Source organism: Mus pahari, chromosome 16, assembly GCF_900095145.1.
Source record: "Mus pahari chromosome 16, PAHARI_EIJ_v1.1, whole genome shotgun sequence".
Classification (NCBI taxonomy): domain Eukaryota; kingdom Metazoa; phylum Chordata; class Mammalia; order Rodentia; family Muridae; genus Mus; species Mus pahari.
Genome location: NC_034605.1, coordinates 33,866,079 through 33,885,549, shown reverse-complemented (window position 1 = coordinate 33,885,549; position 19,471 = coordinate 33,866,079). Strand labels below are relative to the sequence as shown.

Below are 19,471 nucleotides of genomic sequence, written 5' to 3'. Positions count from 1 at the left end.
CCTAATCTCCTCTGTGCTTCCTGCATTAAAGGGAAGTTTTCCTATTATGTAACCTGTAATATTTAAAACTGTCCAACTGTGTCATGACCATACCATTGTTTATAGCTTACATCCATCCCTGACACTTGGCTTCCTCTTCCTTCTGCTGGTCTAGGCCTAAATCCAGCATGGCCATGGGGTCCCAGGCGTCTGTGTGTGGTCCTCTATGAGGTCAGCATAAGTCTTAGGCAGTCACTGGCTGTTCTTCTGATTTACTTTGTTCCCTCCCTCAAGGATCTTCTCCTTCATGCACATCTGGAATTCTCCAGACACATTTCGTCTACTTCTCTTTTCACCTGCTTGGTCCTGCTCTCTCGTCTCTTGTTCCTCAGGTTGGCGTGTTTTATTGGGGGGAAATGCAGCAGTGTATAAAATAGTGAAACTGAGTACACATTGTGTGAAAACTTCGAGCTCTTTTACAGCTTGTCAATCAAACCACCTCTTACCTGACTACCTTACAAACTATGGAAAGGCCTGTTGTGCACTAGAAGCTGTGAGTTACACAACTCTCCAGTTCCAACACAGACTAGGTACACATAAATAATTTACTGAATTGATCAATAAGTGAATTATTAACCAAAAAGATGGATTTGCTCATAAAGAAATAAGACTTGGGACCTGTGGCTCCTGCCTCTCATGGAGCACCTGGAATCTTTATGGGACATCTTCGGGTTGTGTATATTTACAAAATATTCCAAAGGCAAGTGGTGTGCTTACTTTAAACATGCTCATGAAAGATAAATCATGGCATCTCATTAGAGATGAAATAGAATTTCATGTTTGGAGAAACCTGTGTTAGTTACGTTTCTGTTGCTGTGATAAAACACCACAGCCAAGGCAGCTTATAGAAGAAAAGGCTTATCTTGGACTTCTGAAGCACAAGTGCCCATAACCACCCAGATGAGGAACATGGGAGCAGACAGGAAGGCATGGTTTCAAAGCAGCAGCTGAGAGCTCACATCTCCGTCTATAAATAGGAAGCAGAGTGGGTGACTTGAAATGGCTTGAGTCTTCTGAAACCCCAAAGCCCACTCCCAGGGACACAGTGCTTCTGCAAGGCCACACCTCCTAATCCCTTCCCCTGGGAGCCAAGTCTCAATGCCTGAGACCTATGAGAGACACCTCATTCAACATACCACACAATCCTTTTGGGAAAAAAAAAAAATTGAAATAAGCGGCACGCATTGCATTGATGAAATTTAAAATAAAACAAGAAAAAATTAATAGGAGGCACATGTAACCACATTTATTTCCAAGAATCTGACTTAAGATGATTTGTTGGTGGAGGTTCTGCCCTGTCCACCGGTGTCTCTGAATGATCTGTTTATAGCATCGATTGGCTATTTTACATAGTACTCAACCCCTTGCCCATAGGATCTGTCAGCTGTTCTACATACTACTCGGTCCTTTGCACACAGTTTACTGCAACAGAATAGTCGCCTCAGCATCCCTGGGGTAAGAGTAGGGAAAGCTTCCAGGTAAAGAATAGGTAGCCACCCCTTGGCAATATTCTGGCCTAGTTTGTTCTCAGCAGTAGCATATGGCCCTGGGTTCCTACAGTAAGTAAACTCCTTTCTCCTGAGCTTGCCACAAGCTATATAGCTAAACATAGCTGGTAGCCTATAAATTGTGTTATGCTTTCTGGAAAACGTGGTCACACATATTGGGAATATGAAACAAGGTTTACAGCCATACTCTCAGTTCTACTTTCTCTTGGAGTATGAGGAGTTTATCAGATTTATGCGCTCGAATGATCATCTCAGTGTGATTTCTGAAGCCAAAAGCATTTTTAGAAGAATGATAAATGTTCCAATTTGGTGATTCCCTAATTATATCAGGTGTGCTTGTCTTTTGTAACAGTGCTGAAATGTTAGAGGAAATGCATTTAATGGTACTATGCAATGACACTGAGGGACAAGTCTGTATGCAGAATGGCATGTACATTATGACTCCAACACCTTAATTTACGTATGTATGTATGTATGTATGTATGTATGTATGTATGTATGTATGTATGTATGGTGAGTATGAAAACTTGGTCCCCAGTTGGTGGCTGGGCAGTGCTAGGGGAGATTAGTTGGTATGACATTCTTGGTGAAGCAACTATGTCTGTCACTGGGGTCCACCTGGAGGTTTCAGAAGACTTCAGACCTTTTAAGTCACTCTCTGTTTCCTATTTATGGCCTAAAATACTGAAATGAATGTTTGTTTGTTTGTTTTTTGCACTGAAGAACTAAATATGACTACTGTTTTGTGCTTTCTAGAGCTTCTAAATTTTCTGCAATGAACATGCATATAACTAGATGCATCCAATTATTTAAAAACTTATGAGTAAAAAAAAGTATTAATTTAATGCTATAAGCAATGAAAACATTTTTGGTGTTATATGAATAACTTTAAAAAATTCAAAATGGTGCATCTTCCCCACATTGTGGGGTACAAGCTGGTTCCTTCTTGATCTTTTCAATGGTGGAATATAAAGCCTATATCTAACCGTATTAACCCATCAGCCTGGTGAAACTGGAAGCAAAGATGCATTTTTGTAGTTTTTTATCTTTACTTCTATCCAAGTCATTGTCAAAACAGATAGGCTTCTATTTTTAATAATAAAGATCATAGACATTACAATAAAATTACTTTATTTAGAGGTAAACATACATTGTCAAAACTTCATCAAATGACAGTTTAGAGATACATATGTACATATATGTGGAGGATACATACTTTTAGAGAGCAAGGCAGATTGTATGATATATAGTCTATTCACCACCGTCTGCATATATTTCTCAGATGCTAAATAAAGCTGATATACCTAGCATGTCACGGTTGTTACAAGCAGTGCGACTTTGATGTGTGACTTTGGTAACACTGCTACATAAATACACCACTGGCTGGCATTTTTTGGGGACAGTACATGTTTCTAAGACACTAGATGAATTTTACAAAGGGGTCCTGAAACTTGATGAGTCCAGGTTAGCAGATCTTTTCACAGTATGTGTGGTAACAGGGACATGTGGGTCTGTCTCCATTGCTAATGACTAAAGGGACAAACAAGGTTCCTTGCCCTTTGGGAACTGAGCAGAACAAGTAACCTTGACTTCCGTTTCTTGTTTCTTGTCTAAATATTTAGCATGGTGCTACATACCTATGTGTGGAAATCAAGAGGAGCATAGCAAAAGGAGGCTGCTGCGATTGCGTGTCTGCCTGCAAACTGTTTTAAACCCACAAATCCATCCAGCTCCTGATTCGTCCTTGGGGCAGCCATCTATTCATGTAAGACAGCTTTGCTTGTCTACTTTTTCAAAGCCTTCTCTCAGAGCTTCAGACAGTATCTACAGTCTGTTGAATGCATTTTATGCTTGGATCCTGAGGCGGGGGTGAATGGTCCTTTGGTCGTGAGCCATTTAGTCCGATGCTGCCCTGGCTTCTGTCAGGGCATTACATTGCCAGCAAGCTTGGAATCTGTCACTCCACCTCAGAACAAGACGCAGGCTTTTTGGCGGCTGAACTCATGTTATCTGAGGGGCGGTAGGAGAGCGTGCTCATTTTCGTAGACAGGCTTGAGTGCGACTTGGCCTTGGGGGGAATATATTTCAGGAGCTGGAGGAAATACTTTTTAAATTTTTTCCCCAGAAAGCCATAAAACAGAGGGTTCAGGCAATTGTTAAAATACGCTATGCAGATGGTTATGGGCATGGCAGTGTCCACGATGTCGGCAATTTTACAGTCATGGATGACACCCAGCTGAATCAGCACATCCAGAAAAGTGAATATTTGGTGGGGGACCCAGGAAAAGAAGAAGAAAAGCACAATTGCCATAATTATCCTAAAGATGTCATCATTTCTTGGCTTGTTCTTCTGAATTTCATAAGCCTTCTTTAGAGCTTTCCATATAAGAGTATAACTGGTAAGAATGATTAGGAAAGGGAACAGGAAGCCCAGAATGTTCTTGGTAAGGCCCAGTCCTATGGGGAGCGTTGAATTCCGGGACTCATAATGAAAAGCGCAAACAGTGATATTGGTGTTCTCGATGAAATACACATTTCGGTGGATGACGACAGGCAAACTGGCCAAGCCAGCCATCAGCCAGATGATGATGCAGGTGACTTTGGCCACCAGCATCGTGCGGCGGAGGCGAGACTTCATCGGGTGGACAATGGCCAGGTAGCGATCGATGCTGAGACACGTGAGCAGGAACACGCTGGCGTAGAGGTTGAAACTGACGCTGGCCGAAGCGATCTTACATAGGTTATTGCCGAAGGGCCAGCGGTATTCCATAGCAGTATAGACAGCCCACAGGGGCAAAGTCAGCAGAAAGCATAAGTCAGCCAGGGCGAGATTTAGAAGAAAGACACTGGCCACAGTCTTCAGCTTCATGTAAAAATAAATGACGATCACCACCAAGCTGTTTCCAAATATTCCCACCACAAAGATGATGCTGTAGAGAGTAGGGATCATGACAAATATGTAACTGTGCCTGCCAGCCTTGGGGCAGTCATCTTGAATTCTTTTGATGCCATCTTCAGTAGAAGAGTTAAGGGCCATTTTGCTTTTCTGGGTTGAGTTGGTCTCAGACCCTGGTCAAAATGCACCTGACCTGGAAAAAAAAATCCAAAGAACATAAAAAGTTACAAGTTTTAAGTTCCGGTTGTAAATAAGCAAATTTCATTCTCAACAACAAATCTTGTAGTTCTACTTTACTCTTTGGGAAAAAAAAATTAGATCATATCTTCTGAAGAAACCTCATGAACTGATAAAATCTACGATGGCCCACCCACTTTTCCCAAGCGTATGCCTACGTAGTGTTAAGTAGCCAATCAGACATCAGCAATCTTGAAGATCATAGAATGATGGACCCCTCCTTTATACACCCCTCTGATTCTTAGTACAGGTTGTCAACCTGACAAGATGTAGATGCAACAAGGTAAGTGACCAGCCTCTGAGGATGTCAGAAGGACGGTCTAGCCTAAGGTCATTGAGGTGAGGAGATTGTTTTATACTGCTGTGGGCTCTGTTCCATGACTTGGTGTCCCGGACTGCATAACAGAGAAAGCTTGCTGAACGCCAGCAGTCAGCATCCCCCTGGTGTGGATGCACTGTAACAGCTGCCTTCTGTCCCTCCCACCCTGACGTGCCTCCCTCCTCAGAGCAGCCTGTACTCTCACACCAGAAGTCCTTTTTCCTTAACCTGTTCTTCTCGGGTCTTACGTTAAAGCAAAAACTCCAGCAGTTGATATAGGTCCCACCTCCTTGTAATATGCTAAGGAGACCATATCACAAGTGGCCCTTCTTGGAGCTTGAAGTGCCTGCCAAAGAGGCATATCTGTCAAAAAGATTAAGATGGGGGATGTGGCAATACAGCTGTCTCTCCTGAAGTTTATAACAGAAACAAACAAACAAACAAACAAACAAACAAAAAAACCACATGTATGTGTTCCCCAATTACAGTGGGAAGAAATGGAAGTGTGGTCCTATTTGAGTGTGTGTGGAGGTAAAAAAAAATAAAAATAAAAAAATAAAAAACAAACAAACAAGCAAAACCAGTTGGAAGTAAAAACTACATTTCAGAAAATACTAAGTCAAAAAATGAAATTAATTTCTCAGAGTATCTTGAAAGTTGTTTCCAATATGATCTAATTAATCTCACAGGCTCCACACATCTGTAATCCTAGTCACTAAACAACTTATTTCACATCATAATCTTTATTTAGGAATAAAATTATTAGAATTCTCCCTTACTAACCATCGAAATAGCCGTCTTTTGGTAGTTATATCTGTAGATGTAAGATGGGTAGGAAGGAATGTTTAGTGTGACTGACAGGTGAGGGAGGAGCAGGTAGAGGATGAGATCTGGGCGGCTTTGCTCCAAAGCTGCAAGATTAGCATTCAGGGATGATCTATTGGCCAAGAGGAAGAGGGAGCATGCGCAGCACCTCCGCTCCTCGATCTGGCTGGAGCTGCTGGAGCAGGCAGAAGCTCTCTAGTGACATGCTAGAGTCTGAAGGTGCCCTGCAGCTGTGTAAAATAGTAAGATGCACAGCCCAATGGAGACAAAGCCAGGGAGACTTTGTGTACGATGCATGGAGTTGTACTTAGAGCAACATGGAACAGTGAGCCAGGGAAGGAAAACACAAGCTATGCCCATGAGCCAACATGCCCATGTGACATCTGACATAAAAGCCCCCATCCTCTTCCCAGCACGGCCACTGGTCCTCCAAACTCTTTCCCCACCCTCATCACTTGTTCCTTTGGAAATAGAACCACCCAATAGCATCTCTCACTGAGTTTGATACTGTCCGTGTGTCTCTGCCCTATTCTTTGTTTAGGGACACACACAGGAGCCCATGCAGAAGTGGCATCCACAGGCCAATATCCTCCGAGGTCACTGGGCCCAGGGTTCTGTCCTTGACTCTTCACCATATGCAGGCTGAAACTTTCTATTCTTTAACGGCCAACAGTCTGGATGTCAGCTTCCATGAGATCATCCAGAGCTTACCTATGAGGTTAACCATTTATGCCATCAAGGATGGAGATGCAAGTAGGCAAGGTTTACCAACAAGACTTGTCTTTACAGAGCACTGGAGCTAAACGTGATTCTTTTGGGGTTTCAGGAGTAACCAGGTGCTTGGGAGGGAATTCCCTAAAGATTCCTGCAACTATACCTTCCTAGATTTTATATAGTCACTCAAACTTTTCAATTGTATGATTCTGAAAATGTACAAGATTCTGAAATTTATATGAAGATTTCTGAGTCCATCAGAAAATTTTAAAGTGGGAAACACACACACAAACACTCAGATATATATATATATATATATATATATATATATATATATATATATATATATATATATATANAGAGAGAGAGAGAGAGAGAGAGAGAGAGAGAGAGAGAGAGACCATGAATAGGAGACAGGAAAGATTCCTATTGCTCTGTAGCTTTTTCCTCTAGGCATTAGTCATCTCATAAGTCTTGGTGCAGAGAGAACCTTTGCCCTGGTAACCAAGGCAAAGAACTAAGCAGAACAATACAGTGATAGCAAGACTTTATCAGAGCAATGGCGTTAATACTCCATGATAGCAAAAGAAAAGGATCCTAGAACCCTAATCAGATACTTGGCTTTCTCCTGCCTGTCACAAGTGGCCGCAGGAGGTCCTTGAGTATAGAAGGGGCAGTCAATGGAAGTGGGACTTGAAGGTATAGCTGCATGTTGTCTTCACTCCCCTGGCCATGGTGCCATGATGCAGCTGTTTGGTGTCACCCATGCTCCAGTCAGTAAGCCATCATCCATACTCCATGCCCAATTAGCATGAGTAGATCATCTTTATATTTCTCCGGGGGAGGGGGTTATCAAAGGCAGATTTTTAAGTGACCTTCTTTTATCCTTCCCTCTGCAGTGAAGAAGTTACAGTCCCTATCTGAGGGGTTAGTTTCCAGCCCCATTATTGTTACAGTATCCCTGATTAGGGTTCAGTGAAAAAAAGCTGTTTCTCTGGCCTTGGTGGAGTCCTAACATTCCAAGGAATCCCAAAACAAAAGCACTAATGCAGTGGGCTGGGTGGGTCTGTCACCTGGTTAAACCAAGAAAGTGGGATCACCTCTAGGAATGCAGATCCCCGAAAAGCTTAAAGAGACAGGAGGAATGTTCATCTCCTGAATGAGTTTTCTTCCCAGGATTCCTGCCTTCTGGGGCAGCCTGGGAGAGTCTGGGGTTCTGTTGGGTCTGTCTATCTTTCTCTTGAGTCCTGGCTCCAGTAGGCATACCTTTGCCTCTTCTTGCTCTTCTGCCTTTCTTTTGGGTGCTAGCCAGAGCTCAAGAAGGCTCTACCTAGTGCCCTGGGCTGCTTCTGCACTCTTCCTCCCACGTTTATTATGACGCTTCTTGTCTGTACTTGGGCTGACCCTTCATGTTCACCCAAATAGCATGGCTGTCTTCCTTTTCAGCTTCTGTAACTGGCCTATCTGGTGGGAATAAACATAGTCTAAAGAAATACTGTATGCTTCTCTCTTTGGCTACCTGACTACTGAAAAAAAAAAAAAAGTGAAGTCAAAAAAATTATAACTTTCCCCAGGAATTTCCTGCTGTGAGTGGAAGCAAATGTCCTGGAGAAAGACTTCCCTCACAGGAGACTTGGGCTGAGACATCGACAGCGGTGGGCATGGGACCACACCCTGGCATGTATGTTCTCTTGTTTTCAATGAAATTCTACTCTTCAGGTTATGACTGTGAAGATGGACTTCAGAAGGGTCACTGGATCTTTGTCCCTGTGGCTACATTGAATGAGTCCCCCTTTTTCGGTTTTACCTTTAGTTTGGCTCCTTTCATTGACTTATTGAGGATAAATGGCAGAACTTCACTGGTTCTACACAAACCATGACCCCCTAAACCCAGTAACCATTGTGAGAAAAATGGGGTTTTGTTGTTTGACTCTTCTACTAAAGATGGCCAGCCCACCGAGGGCTAGGATTCTCTGTTATCCTCTCTCAACTTGAGAAACTCTTACATCTTTGTCTGTTTGCCCAAGTCCTGAATGCCAGGCATTCCTGAGTCTTGACTCTATCACACCCTTCCCTTTTGCTCCAATTCTGAATTATCCAATTGTGTCAGCTTATTAGGTCAAGCTCCCACCAAGAGGGTGACAGTCACCACCCTGCGATAGGAAAAACGCTGTGTGAACTCTCCCCCACCTCTGTGTGCTCTCTCCCTTGGTTTGGATAGTTAAAACCTTTTTCAGAAGTAGATTGCCTTGCCAAGTTAGTTTCTCGTTGTGCCTGTGTCCCTTTGTCCAACACTAGAAATATAGGGCTATTCTTTTCCAACACACCCCCACCTGTGACTCTGTAATAAACTTTCCCCCTGTCATCTGGGAACTTCGGTTCTTTCAGTTCTCAGAACAAGAACCCAGAAGCCACTGACTCAGGGCAGCTTTTGGTGGCCATCAATTTCCCAGGCCACTAGGCTCCAAGAAAGACTCCTTTGTCCTAAAAAAGATGCCCCAACATTCCTACTTCATTTCCTTGTTCCTCTCACGAAGCCTATACACCCTGATCCCTTCTCTTCTGTCACTTGCAGAGCCATTAGAACGCACATACAAACACTGTCCGCTCTGCATGCCCCATTCTCTGCGAAGCTTTCCCAACCTCTCTACATAGCTCTGGAACGTTGGCTATGGCTCTTGACACTTTAATCATCTTGACATATTTGTTTTCCCCACTGGTCTGCCAGCTGCTGGAGAAGAGGCCTGCTCTGAATCATCTTGTTTACTACTGTAAGCCCTGCGATAGTCCGGGGTTGGGGGTGGGGGGCAGATGATAAATGTCTCTTCAATGAGAGAACATGATATCAGGGAACACAGAGTCCCCTCTGCAGGGTCTTACTCTCAAATTTAAAAACAGACCCAGAAGGAACCTAGAGGGCAATTTTATTAGCGCATGGGAGAAAAAAAAAAAAAAAACTGTCCTCGTACAAGCTAGGGACCTTGGAAGCTTCTGGAAGACAGAAGACTGAAAGATGAGGATAGAAAGCCATGGTTTCTTGAGAGTCAAGCAAGCAGGGGGGATCAGCATGGAACCCTGCAGAGAGCTTCCTGGGCTAAAGGGCATCCATGGGAGAAATGGCAGAACAAGGACCTTAGGACTGTCACTAGGGTCTGAAACAGGGTGCCAGAAAGAGGAAAATGAAAAGACTTCATGTTCCGTGCAAGACTCAGAGTTTAGGGCAGGTTTAACACAGAGAGTCTGTACCCACAATGGAGAGGCTTCTGAGCTCTGTAGCTCATTATGAGGATAATCTCTCCATTCATCTTCAGATGTGTCTCTTTGAGATTCTGGAAAGGACCAGATTTTTCTTTTCTGGTCCAGTCTATTTACTTTCTATGCTGTATTTTTGTTTGTTTATTTCTTTACATTATTCAGTCATTGACCCCAGCTCCAGGTCTCCCCTCCCATGATTCCTTATCCCATTCCTCCTCTTCCTTGCCTCCAAAAGAATGCTACCTCCATCAGGCCTCTCCCTTCCCTGGGACCTCAAGTCTCTCCAGGATTAGGATAATCTTCTGCCACTGAGTTCAGACCAGGTAGTACTCTGCTACATATCTGCAGGGAGTTGGGGTGGGGGCCTTGGACCAGCCTGTGTATGCTCTCTGGCTTAGTCTCTGGGAGCTCCCTGGGGTCCAGTTTAGTTGAGACGGCTGGTCTTTCTATGAGGTCACCCTTCCCTTCGGCTTCTTCAGTCCTTCCCCTAATTCAATCATAGGGGTCCCTGACTTCGGTACAATGGCTGGGTATAAGTATCTGCAGCTGTCTCAATTAGCTGTTGATAAGGGTAGGGCCTCTCAAGAGGACAGTCATGCTAGTCTGTAAGCACATCACAGCATCAGTAATAGTATCAGGCCTTGGTGCCACCCCACCCCACCCTACCCTGCCCCATGAGATGGATCTCAAGTTGAGCTGGTCGATGAACCACCTTTCTTTCAGTCTCTTCTCCATTTCTGTCCTTGCAGTTCTCTCAGACAAGAACAATGCTTCCTACACCTTCACTGACACCTCCTGTTTTAGGTTAGGGAAAATTTCTTCTATTGTTTGTTTGTCTGTCTTATGCCTTTGACCTGGATTTCATCTCCTTTCTCCATTCCTATTATTCTTAGAGCTACTCTGTTCATTGTGTCTCTGCTTTCCTGTTTTGTGCCTGGATTTTTTTTTTTTCAGAGTTCTCGTTTTCCTTGACTGAGGCATACATTTCCTCTCCCGTGTCTTCAGTGCCTGAGATTCTCTCTTCCACGTCTTTGCGCACACTGTTGCTGAAGCTTACCTGTGAGGGTTTTGCATGACTACCTCAATTTTTCACTTCCAGTTTTACCTCACTTTGGGTTTTTATTTAGCAATTCTATTTCTACTTTCATGTCTTGAACTGCGTTCTTCCCTTCATTCCACTGTTTGTGTATTTATATATGTCATTAATGGATTGATTCACATCCTCTTCAAGGTCCTTGAACATTCACGATGGCTATTTTTAAGTCCTTGTCTTGCTTCAGCTATATTGCATTTCTCAGGGTCAGCTGTGGCAGGGTTGCTGACTTCTGCTGGGGACATGGTGTCTTGGGTAATTCTGGGGTTTTTCTTGGGGGGAAGGGACTGGTGTCCAGGCCATCTAGAGTAGGGATGATTTGGTTCCATGGTTTCTGTTGGCCTCTCTGGATCTTAGGGAAGTGGGTTGCCTGGTAAGAATGCTTCTTCGGTCCTTGCCAGGTGTGGGTGCTGGGAGTACCAAGTAGACTATGTTCCTAGGTATCGCAGGATGACACAAAGGAATGAGGATGAGCTAGAAGAGGGAGCTGAGAGTGTCTGTAGGAATGAGGCAAGTTGGGTCCACTGCAAGGTTTGGTGGCATCTGGGGGGACAATGGCAGAGTGGGAAGAGACTGAGAAATTTGTGGTGGAGGACAAGAAGGAGAGTGGGGAATCACTGTACTGATTTCTAGACCAGGATGGCCACTGAGTTTCCAGGTAGATAGGGTTTCTAGCTATTGGTGGTTGACACTGAGGAGTCAGAATGGGCTAGAAGGAGGTGCTGAAAAAGTCTCAGAGCGGGGAATTGAGGGAGGGAGGGAGGGAGGGAGGGAGACCCCAGCAAGTGGTCTGCCTTAGCATTGGGAATGAGACATTGCTGTGGAGGACGCTGGAGTTTGAATCACCTTCCTGATTCCCAGGCTGGCATGGCCAGTGAGTTTCCAGGTAGAGAGTGCCACTGGGTATGGCTGGCTAGCACAAAGGAATGGGAATGGGCTACAAGGGGGCACTGGGAGGGCCCACAGGAAGGACACAGCTAGAACAGCCAGTGGCTGGCCGGAGTCCCCAGGGAGTGAAGTCCTGAAACAGACAGATTTTTGAGGGATGTCTTCCTGTCTAGATAATTAGATAGGCATTATTATTATTATTATTATTATTATTATTATTATTATTAACTCTTAAGGGAGGAATGATGATGTCCTTGAAGGGTCTTTTGGGCAGCTTAGAAAGTCACGAGTTTCCCACCCGGGGCCAGAGGTACACCCCCCAGCCATTCTAGAGACCGAACTAAATCGTGTATTATAAAGAATTCAAGAAAACTTTTAAAAACTAAATCTGTGAAGTAGTTATGCTTACTCTGAGAGAATAGCTCTCACCAAAGAGGGCTTCCCTGAACCTGCTACCTTCTTCCTGTCCGTATGCCATTTTATGTCTTCTGGACAGGCAGCCGTGCTTCCTGAATGACATTTCGGATTCCAAGGAGGGTCTGTTGTGGTACTGGTCCCCTTCCTTAAAACCAATGTGTTACAGAGACATGTAAGATAGGACCGAAAGGGTTATAAAGGAGGTGCCCACCCTCCTCCGTGACTCTAAGTCTGGCAATGCCTTTCTACCACGTGGATAGCTTGAGATGGGAGGCTGAGTCTAGACACTGACAAGGATTTCTGTCAGGCTCGTGGAATCAATTCAGCCTGCGCCTCTCACACAAAACACCCAGGGTCAAACCAGACTTGTGGACAACAAAATAGCCTGAGGGGACAGGAGACAGTTAAAAGAAGGATTAATATGTATAAGCTAGAGCTCAGCTTTGGGGGGGATCTGTTGCTTTTTTTTCTTCTTCTTCTCAGAAGGACTTCCTTATGTTTTATTGACTTTTCCACTAATCTTATTATGGTTTTTGAACTCATGCCTGGGTAGCAGTCTAATTTCTGGATAATTCTTCATGAAAGTTAATTACTGCATAAAAAATTGTTTTGGCTAGCAGTCATTCGTGTCTTAACAAGGATTAATCAGTTTATCTCTTTGCTCTTGTGTTTGCCCAGTGTTGCAATATAAGCCTAGCTCTCAGGAGGCAGAGACAGGAGTATAACGAGTTCTAAGCCCGCCTCTGCTACATCACTGGAGCTCAACCTGAGATACATGAGAGTGTCTTACAGAAAAAAAAAAAAAAAAAGATGATAAAAAACAGCAGGAAGGGATTTATTTAATGCATGAAAATCTCTGGGGAGCCCTAGCTGCCAGGGCAAAGAGGAAGTGGTCCTCTCCTCCCACTTTGCTCTCTTGACCCTACTTTGACATCACACAAATCAGTTGGTTCCAATAATCCTGTGTTTGGAGTGTCTAAAATTGTACTGACTCGCCTAAAACCATCAACAGCATTCACATCGAAATGAATTGGGAACGCGTTTGCATTCTAAAGGGTCTTCGATTTCCAAGCAGACTTTTCAAATCCAGCTTTTTCTCAAGCTGAGGCCAGTCTCTCCTTCAGCGCCAGTGGTTTGCCACTGACTGACATTAAATATGTGAAAGGTGGTTCAGAGCAGTCAAGGGAGGGTCCTTGGAAACAATACTGATGCATTTATAAGAGGCTCAACACAGCCTTGTATGATGATTGAGACCAGCCGAAGTCAGAGTGGGTGGCCCTGATCCAGTATGTCTACAGAAAGAAAGTACCAGTTGAAAGTCGAACCCTTGAACCGGGTTTGAAAACGCTCTCACATTAGATGACTGTCCCATGCCCAAGCAGACGTTCCATATCCAGATACTGAAACTTCCAAAGGAGGTTACCCTTCATAGGGCTGAACTGAAAAGATTACAGAACCCAAAGGAAGGCAAATTCCAAGAAAGAGCTTGCACACATGGAACAGATAACACAGCGAGAGGAGGACCCATAACGCGTGGTGCAACTCAGTGGGGATTTTTCGCAAGCATTCAGAATGCTTGAGGAAATTAAGGAAATGCAGCGGCCATAGACGCTAACAATAGAAGGGTAAGAAACAAGTACAAGGCCGTTTTTTAAAAAGAAACCACCTAACTCTTTCCTTGAAGGTAATTTTGTTTACCCTTCACTTGCAATTCCTGGGTGAATATTTCCCCTCAATCAAAACATTTTTTTTTCTTCAAATATTGGTGCCTATAAATTAAGTATTTAAGATGGACTGGCATGTTTAAGTGGTAACAACACCTTGTAATTCCGTTCCCATCAGTATCATCTGTTGTGGTCTGACCTCATGCAAATGATCCCAAGACAAGCAGCGTTTTCAGTCCTGCCTATCAGTTATCAGCAACTGATGTGGTGATGGGAGCCCAATGTGCTGTCATTAGTAATTAGCTTTACTTAAAAAGAACACCAAACCCAAATGAGGAGTGTGAGAGGACACTCAGATACTTGTCTCAACCTCATGATGACAGTTACATGTCACCCCCATACCTCTGTTTCTCAGACGTTATTCAAGGTAAGCGCCTACTATTAGGAATCCCTACTTAATAACCACTGCTTCAACAACTCACTTGTGTGTGTGGTGTCTGCTGGTGAGCTTGCCACGTAGGTGTGTGGGAGGGACTAGAGGGTGGCCCTGGGATGTTATTTTATGAGACAGGGTCTCTGAGTGAACCCAGAACTCACCATTTTAACTCTGTTGACTGGGTATCACCCTTCCCCACTTCTGCCTGTCTCCTCCCTTCCGAGTTGAAGTTTCAGGCATGTGCCCCCATGCTCAGTAGTATTACATAGGATCTGGGTATCTAAACTCAGGTCCTTATGCTTGGACAGCACTCTGACCACTGAGCCATCTCCCTAACCCCACAATTCAGTTCTGATAAATGTCTCTGAGCTCCTCCTCTTTGCCCTTAAGCCCAAACTTTGACTGTTTATGTTATTATGTCTTTATTTCAAAAAGTGAAGAAAAAATTGGGATGAAAGATCTGTGATCAAGACAAATCCACACACTAAAAATCTCCCATTGCCACGCTGGTGTTAGCAGGAAATAGTTTTATCATTTTAAATACAAAGAGTCATTTGAGAATTCCAAATGGGTCGGGGGAAAGGACCATGGAGATTGACTTGAAAGCAAGTGTGAATGTGCACACATCCTTCTCCATTCCCAGACTCCTCGGGACAGCACCCTATTTCACTCAGTCAGCATTATGTGAGGAAATAGCAAGAGCCCATGAGGAGAACCAAAAAGCACAGATCCAGTTTTCGGCATCCGAGCTGGCAAATGGAACTTCACGATGATAATCATTACCAAAAACCAGAATCAAGGCCAGTGAGCAGCCACGCTGTCAATGGTGTTTCATTTGCCCTTTATCAGGCATCAAAACTGGAAGCCCTTATGAGAAACGGTTGCAGCCTGATGAGGAGTTGCTTATGAAGTTCTGCCTGTCTGTCCCATATTCAGGACTGGGTGAACCACCTAGCATGGTGCTGGCTATCTTCTAAAACGCTCCCTCCTTTGGCTCACAGGTATCTGAAATGTGTCTCATTTCTGTAGACTGGGTTATTCTTTTCCGTGACATCACTGGATCTAGCTACCTACTCGAACAAGTAGGTCCACCTTAAGAACACAGAGATTTAGGTGAGAGAGGCTCTTGTGCTGTAGCCTAGGCTAGCCTCAAAATCAGTTTGCAGCACAGACTCTCTCAGCCTCCCTCCTCAGGGCTTGGACTACAGATATGATTTGCTTCTCATAGGTTCAGGGGTTAGGATTTCCAACTAGTGTGTGACTCCTTTTTATCCAATTTGGGAACTGACGAGACAATACCGCTTGTGATAGATGATGCTCAAGTGTCAAACGTGCTACTCTGACATACAGTGCCATTGGCAACAGGAAATGAGAGGGTATGAGGCCCTAGCAGACCTGTCCACTCTGTGGCTTGTGGCTGTGTGAGGATAGTTATGAATGTAATCAAGTACAAAATTGTAAACTAACTTAAAGCATGAGATAATTCCAAGAATTTGATCATATAGTTCTTAAGAAAGAACGTTGTTATGCAGTGCTGTGAAGACAGTCAGGCATGCCTATCTCATGATTTTCCTTGGTGTTCTTAAATTTATGCTAGGGTGTAAATAACTAATCACTTTCACTACAAGCAAATTGCAACAGAGAGACTGGGGTGCTGAACACAGTACTAGAAACAAAATAAATTAAATAAAAATCAAGGGGTAGACTTGGGAGCAAAAAACTGAGAGACTGTTAAAAATATGTATGGCCTGGGCAACATTGCCAGCCTTGATAATTCCCCTTGAATTGTGCATAATTTTAAGATGCAAATCCTACACCACCATTGACTGTAGTTAAAACAATGATGTGCAGCTCATTCTACTTGCCTGTCACTTGCTGCCCCACTGCCTTTCCACACTGAGATCCTTGCACTTCCTAATAAATAGCCTGTGACAAGAAGCTCAGGAGCTGGGATCAAAGGCAAAGCCCTCTGCCACTCAAAAACTAAAATGAGCTGTTGCTGGCAGTGACTTTGGCTTCCTGTGACAGCAATTAATGAGTAACCAGATGTCACACGTCAACTTGAAATTAAAATACATTTCCAGTACTCATGTACAGTCTGTACAGGAATCAAAAGGGAGCTCTTTCCAAGAGCAAGACACACATCAGCACACCATTTTGCCTTCTGATGGTCCTTCCTCTTCTAAATGTGAATAAAGCTCCTCTCGCTTGATTTGCGAAGGAGAAAGAGCCTGTCTGTCTAGAAGTGCTATGCCAGGGAGGTGGCAGGTGACCCACAGTACACCAGGGCACTCGGTGCTACACCACAACCGTCACCTTCTCCGTTTACTCTCCCACTGTGGTCTCTCCTTTTCTCAACCCTGCCTCCAACTAGCGATTTCTGCTTAGATTACCCACCAACAAAGCTGTTCAACTCAGTCTCTCTCAGTGCCCGCGCTGCCCAAACCCCTCGAATCCACAAGCTTCTTGGGCTTGCCCTGTCTCCATGAAGGGGTGAGAGGGTCCCCTTGCTCTTCCAGATAGCCCAGCCTGCTCTCTGAACTCCAGCTTCCAACCCCAAAACAAGTGTGCTTATGGGGGAGCCCAACAGAAGAAACGGAACAGCACAATTTCAGATTCTTCTTGGGTTGCAAGAAACCAGTACGCTGATTTGATAGAAATAGCTAAAACTTTTTAAAGTTTTTAATTTACTTTTTTTTTTCAGGAACGTGCCTGCCCCAGAATACATGTGGAAGCCAGAGAACAACCTACAGGGACTCTGTTCTCTCCTCCCACCATGTGGACCCCAAGGACCAAGTTCAGGTCACCAGGCCTGATGGCACATGTCATTTCCCCAATGAACCACGTCACTAGTCCCACTTTCTAATCTTTACAAACAAAATACTTTTGGGCTAGTCTGTATGATTTCGTTTCTAGGCAGGGATCAGTTCCAGCTGAGTGTCCCAGCTATTTGGGATTATTTGTTTATTTTTAATCCTCCCCAATTAATTTTGATGCTTATCTCCTATACACTGGGTGAAACACAGAACTCAAATTAAGAGAGCGAAAGTGGATTGTCACCGTCGTCAAGCCTCCTCTTCGAGCAGTGTGGACACAGAACTTGATCTGCATGGAGAGCCTGCCAACCATCTAAGTTTACTTTTGGAACATTGAGTACTCTCTGGATGCTAAGGCAGCATCCTTTGACCTTCTAGCCCTTTGAACTTAAATGAAGGAAGACTTAGCTGCTGTGAGACGATTACAATGTTAATGAGGGAAGTTCATCTTGTCAGCTACATAGTAGCACAAAGCTACATGCACATAGTGTCCAATTAAGCTTAGTTAATAGACTTGCTTGAGTCTGCACTTCTGGAACAGTATCTGATTCATAGAAAAGACTTACATTGTGGCTAATGAGACAGATATTTATTGATTATGATTGATGACTATTAACTACATGCCGAGTACTGTGTTATCTGCTTGAATCTCTACAAGAGTCAGCTGATAAGGGAATGGCTTTGAGAGCATCTGTATGCTGTTGACTCTCTAACCAGTACGCCCAGCTCTGGAGTGCTGTTTACAGTTTTGGATAAAGTCCTGTGTTTATGCCACAGTCCAGTGCTTGTTAATCAGGGCCACTGTGCCCTTTAAGGATAAACTATATGACATATTTCATTTTTAAAACTGGGGTCTTGGGGGGATGGGAGGGAAAAAAACTGGGGTCTTGTGCATTGAGACCACTGAGAGTGCTAATTAATTTACAATGCAAGGAATGGGTCTCAGGACACAACTACCTGGGCCAGAAGTCAACCATGCTGCAACTGGTGAGCACTGGTCTGCCTCTTTTTCCCTTCCCCTCCCTTCCTGTCCTGTCCTTTGGTTTCACTTCCTTTTCTTTAAATTCAATAATTTAAGGCTTTTACCTTTAAAGCAGTAAGTTCATTATATGCTGCCCTTTATATACTCATAGATTTCACAAAAAGACACAAATTCTGTTGAATGACCCTTCAAAAGACTAAGCTGGTGTTGGGTGCAAGTTGGCTCTGAACTGGCACTTACCTAAACATCTAATCATGAGCTCATTCTAGGACATCATCTTTCCATGTATCTTCCAGGCCTCAAGGATTCAGCACAAGCACACTGGAAGAGGTTGTCAAGGAGTCAGTGATAAGTGACGCCTGTCCAAGTGGCCACCACATCTCCACTAGAGGCCACAAGCCACTTGCTCTGGAAATCAAAGTCTGCCCTCTGGTGGCACCACTTCCATAGACACTGGGTGGACTTGAGGCCCACTGGGTACACTGTGCAGCCTTTAGGGTCTAAGCTGAGTTGGCAAATATTTGCATACAAATTCATTTTTGCATCCATTCTAAGTTCCTCTCTGTGGACATTAAATAGAAAGGCATGGAAGCACTCAAAAGAACAAAGCGACTAGGGAAGCCCAGAAGAGAGGATGTACGCAGCGTGGGGACTATTATACTGACAAATGATGTTCTACGGGGACTGCACAGCAAGAGTCTGGTCACTTGGCTTGATTTCCTGTGACTTGTATCCTGTACGATGCTTTTCTAATCCATCAGGACATAGAGTTCTCACAGTTAAGGAATATTTCTGAGAGGGGAAAAACCTCTCTGAATACCAGTTATCAAAAGGCTTCTGTAAACAACGTTCTGTGGCCTCATTTTAATAGTTCATTGCCCTCAAACATTTCCTTCAAGCTTCTTATAGATTAGTTTAAGAAGAAAAGCACCAGGAAGTTTGAAAGAACGATTATATCAGAGGAGGTTTTACCCCTACCCTACCCTACCATACCCTACCCTACCCTATTAAGAACTCTGTTCTCTCTACATGGAAATACCAAGAAGTGCCTATCACAGATATCTCTTCTGTATGCTGACTCTGAATAGGTAACATTTGAGGCACCTGAAGTCAAGATATGCAACTCAGGATGTGGGAGGTAAAGTTAGGAATAAAAACTTATGGTGAGAGAAAGAGCATCATAATTCAAGAAGTGGAAGTGTGTGTTGACTGTAGGGTTAGCAGGAATAAAACAAATGGCAGAGTGAGTGAGCACACTGGCCGAGACTAGGGGTAAAACAGAAATGCAAATATGGATAAATAGACCGTATCAAAATTTAAAAAAACAGCCGGGTGATGGTGGCGCACGCCTTTAATCCCAGCACTTGGGAGGCAGAGGCAGG

The 19,471-nt window shown here is 43.9% G+C and overlaps 1 protein-coding gene across 3 annotated transcripts in view; it reads right to left on the bottom strand.

Moving 5' to 3' along the window:
- Nucleotides 1-2,542: 2,542 nt before the first annotated feature.
- Nucleotides 2,543-19,471, bottom strand: part of LOC110333989 (type-1A angiotensin II receptor) — a 44,983-nt gene continuing 28,054 nt past the window's right edge. For 2 of the 3 annotated variants that reach the window (XM_029547585.1, XM_029547584.1), the window contains exon 3: nucleotides 2,543-4,636. In XM_029547585.1, the coding sequence (XP_029403445.1) occupies nucleotides 3,505-4,584 (1,080 nt within the window). In that variant the 5' untranslated portion in view covers nucleotides 4,585-4,636 and the 3' untranslated portion in view covers nucleotides 2,543-3,504. The remainder of the gene's footprint in view (nucleotides 4,637-19,471) is intronic. The other variant, XM_021215804.1, reaches the window with a different exon arrangement.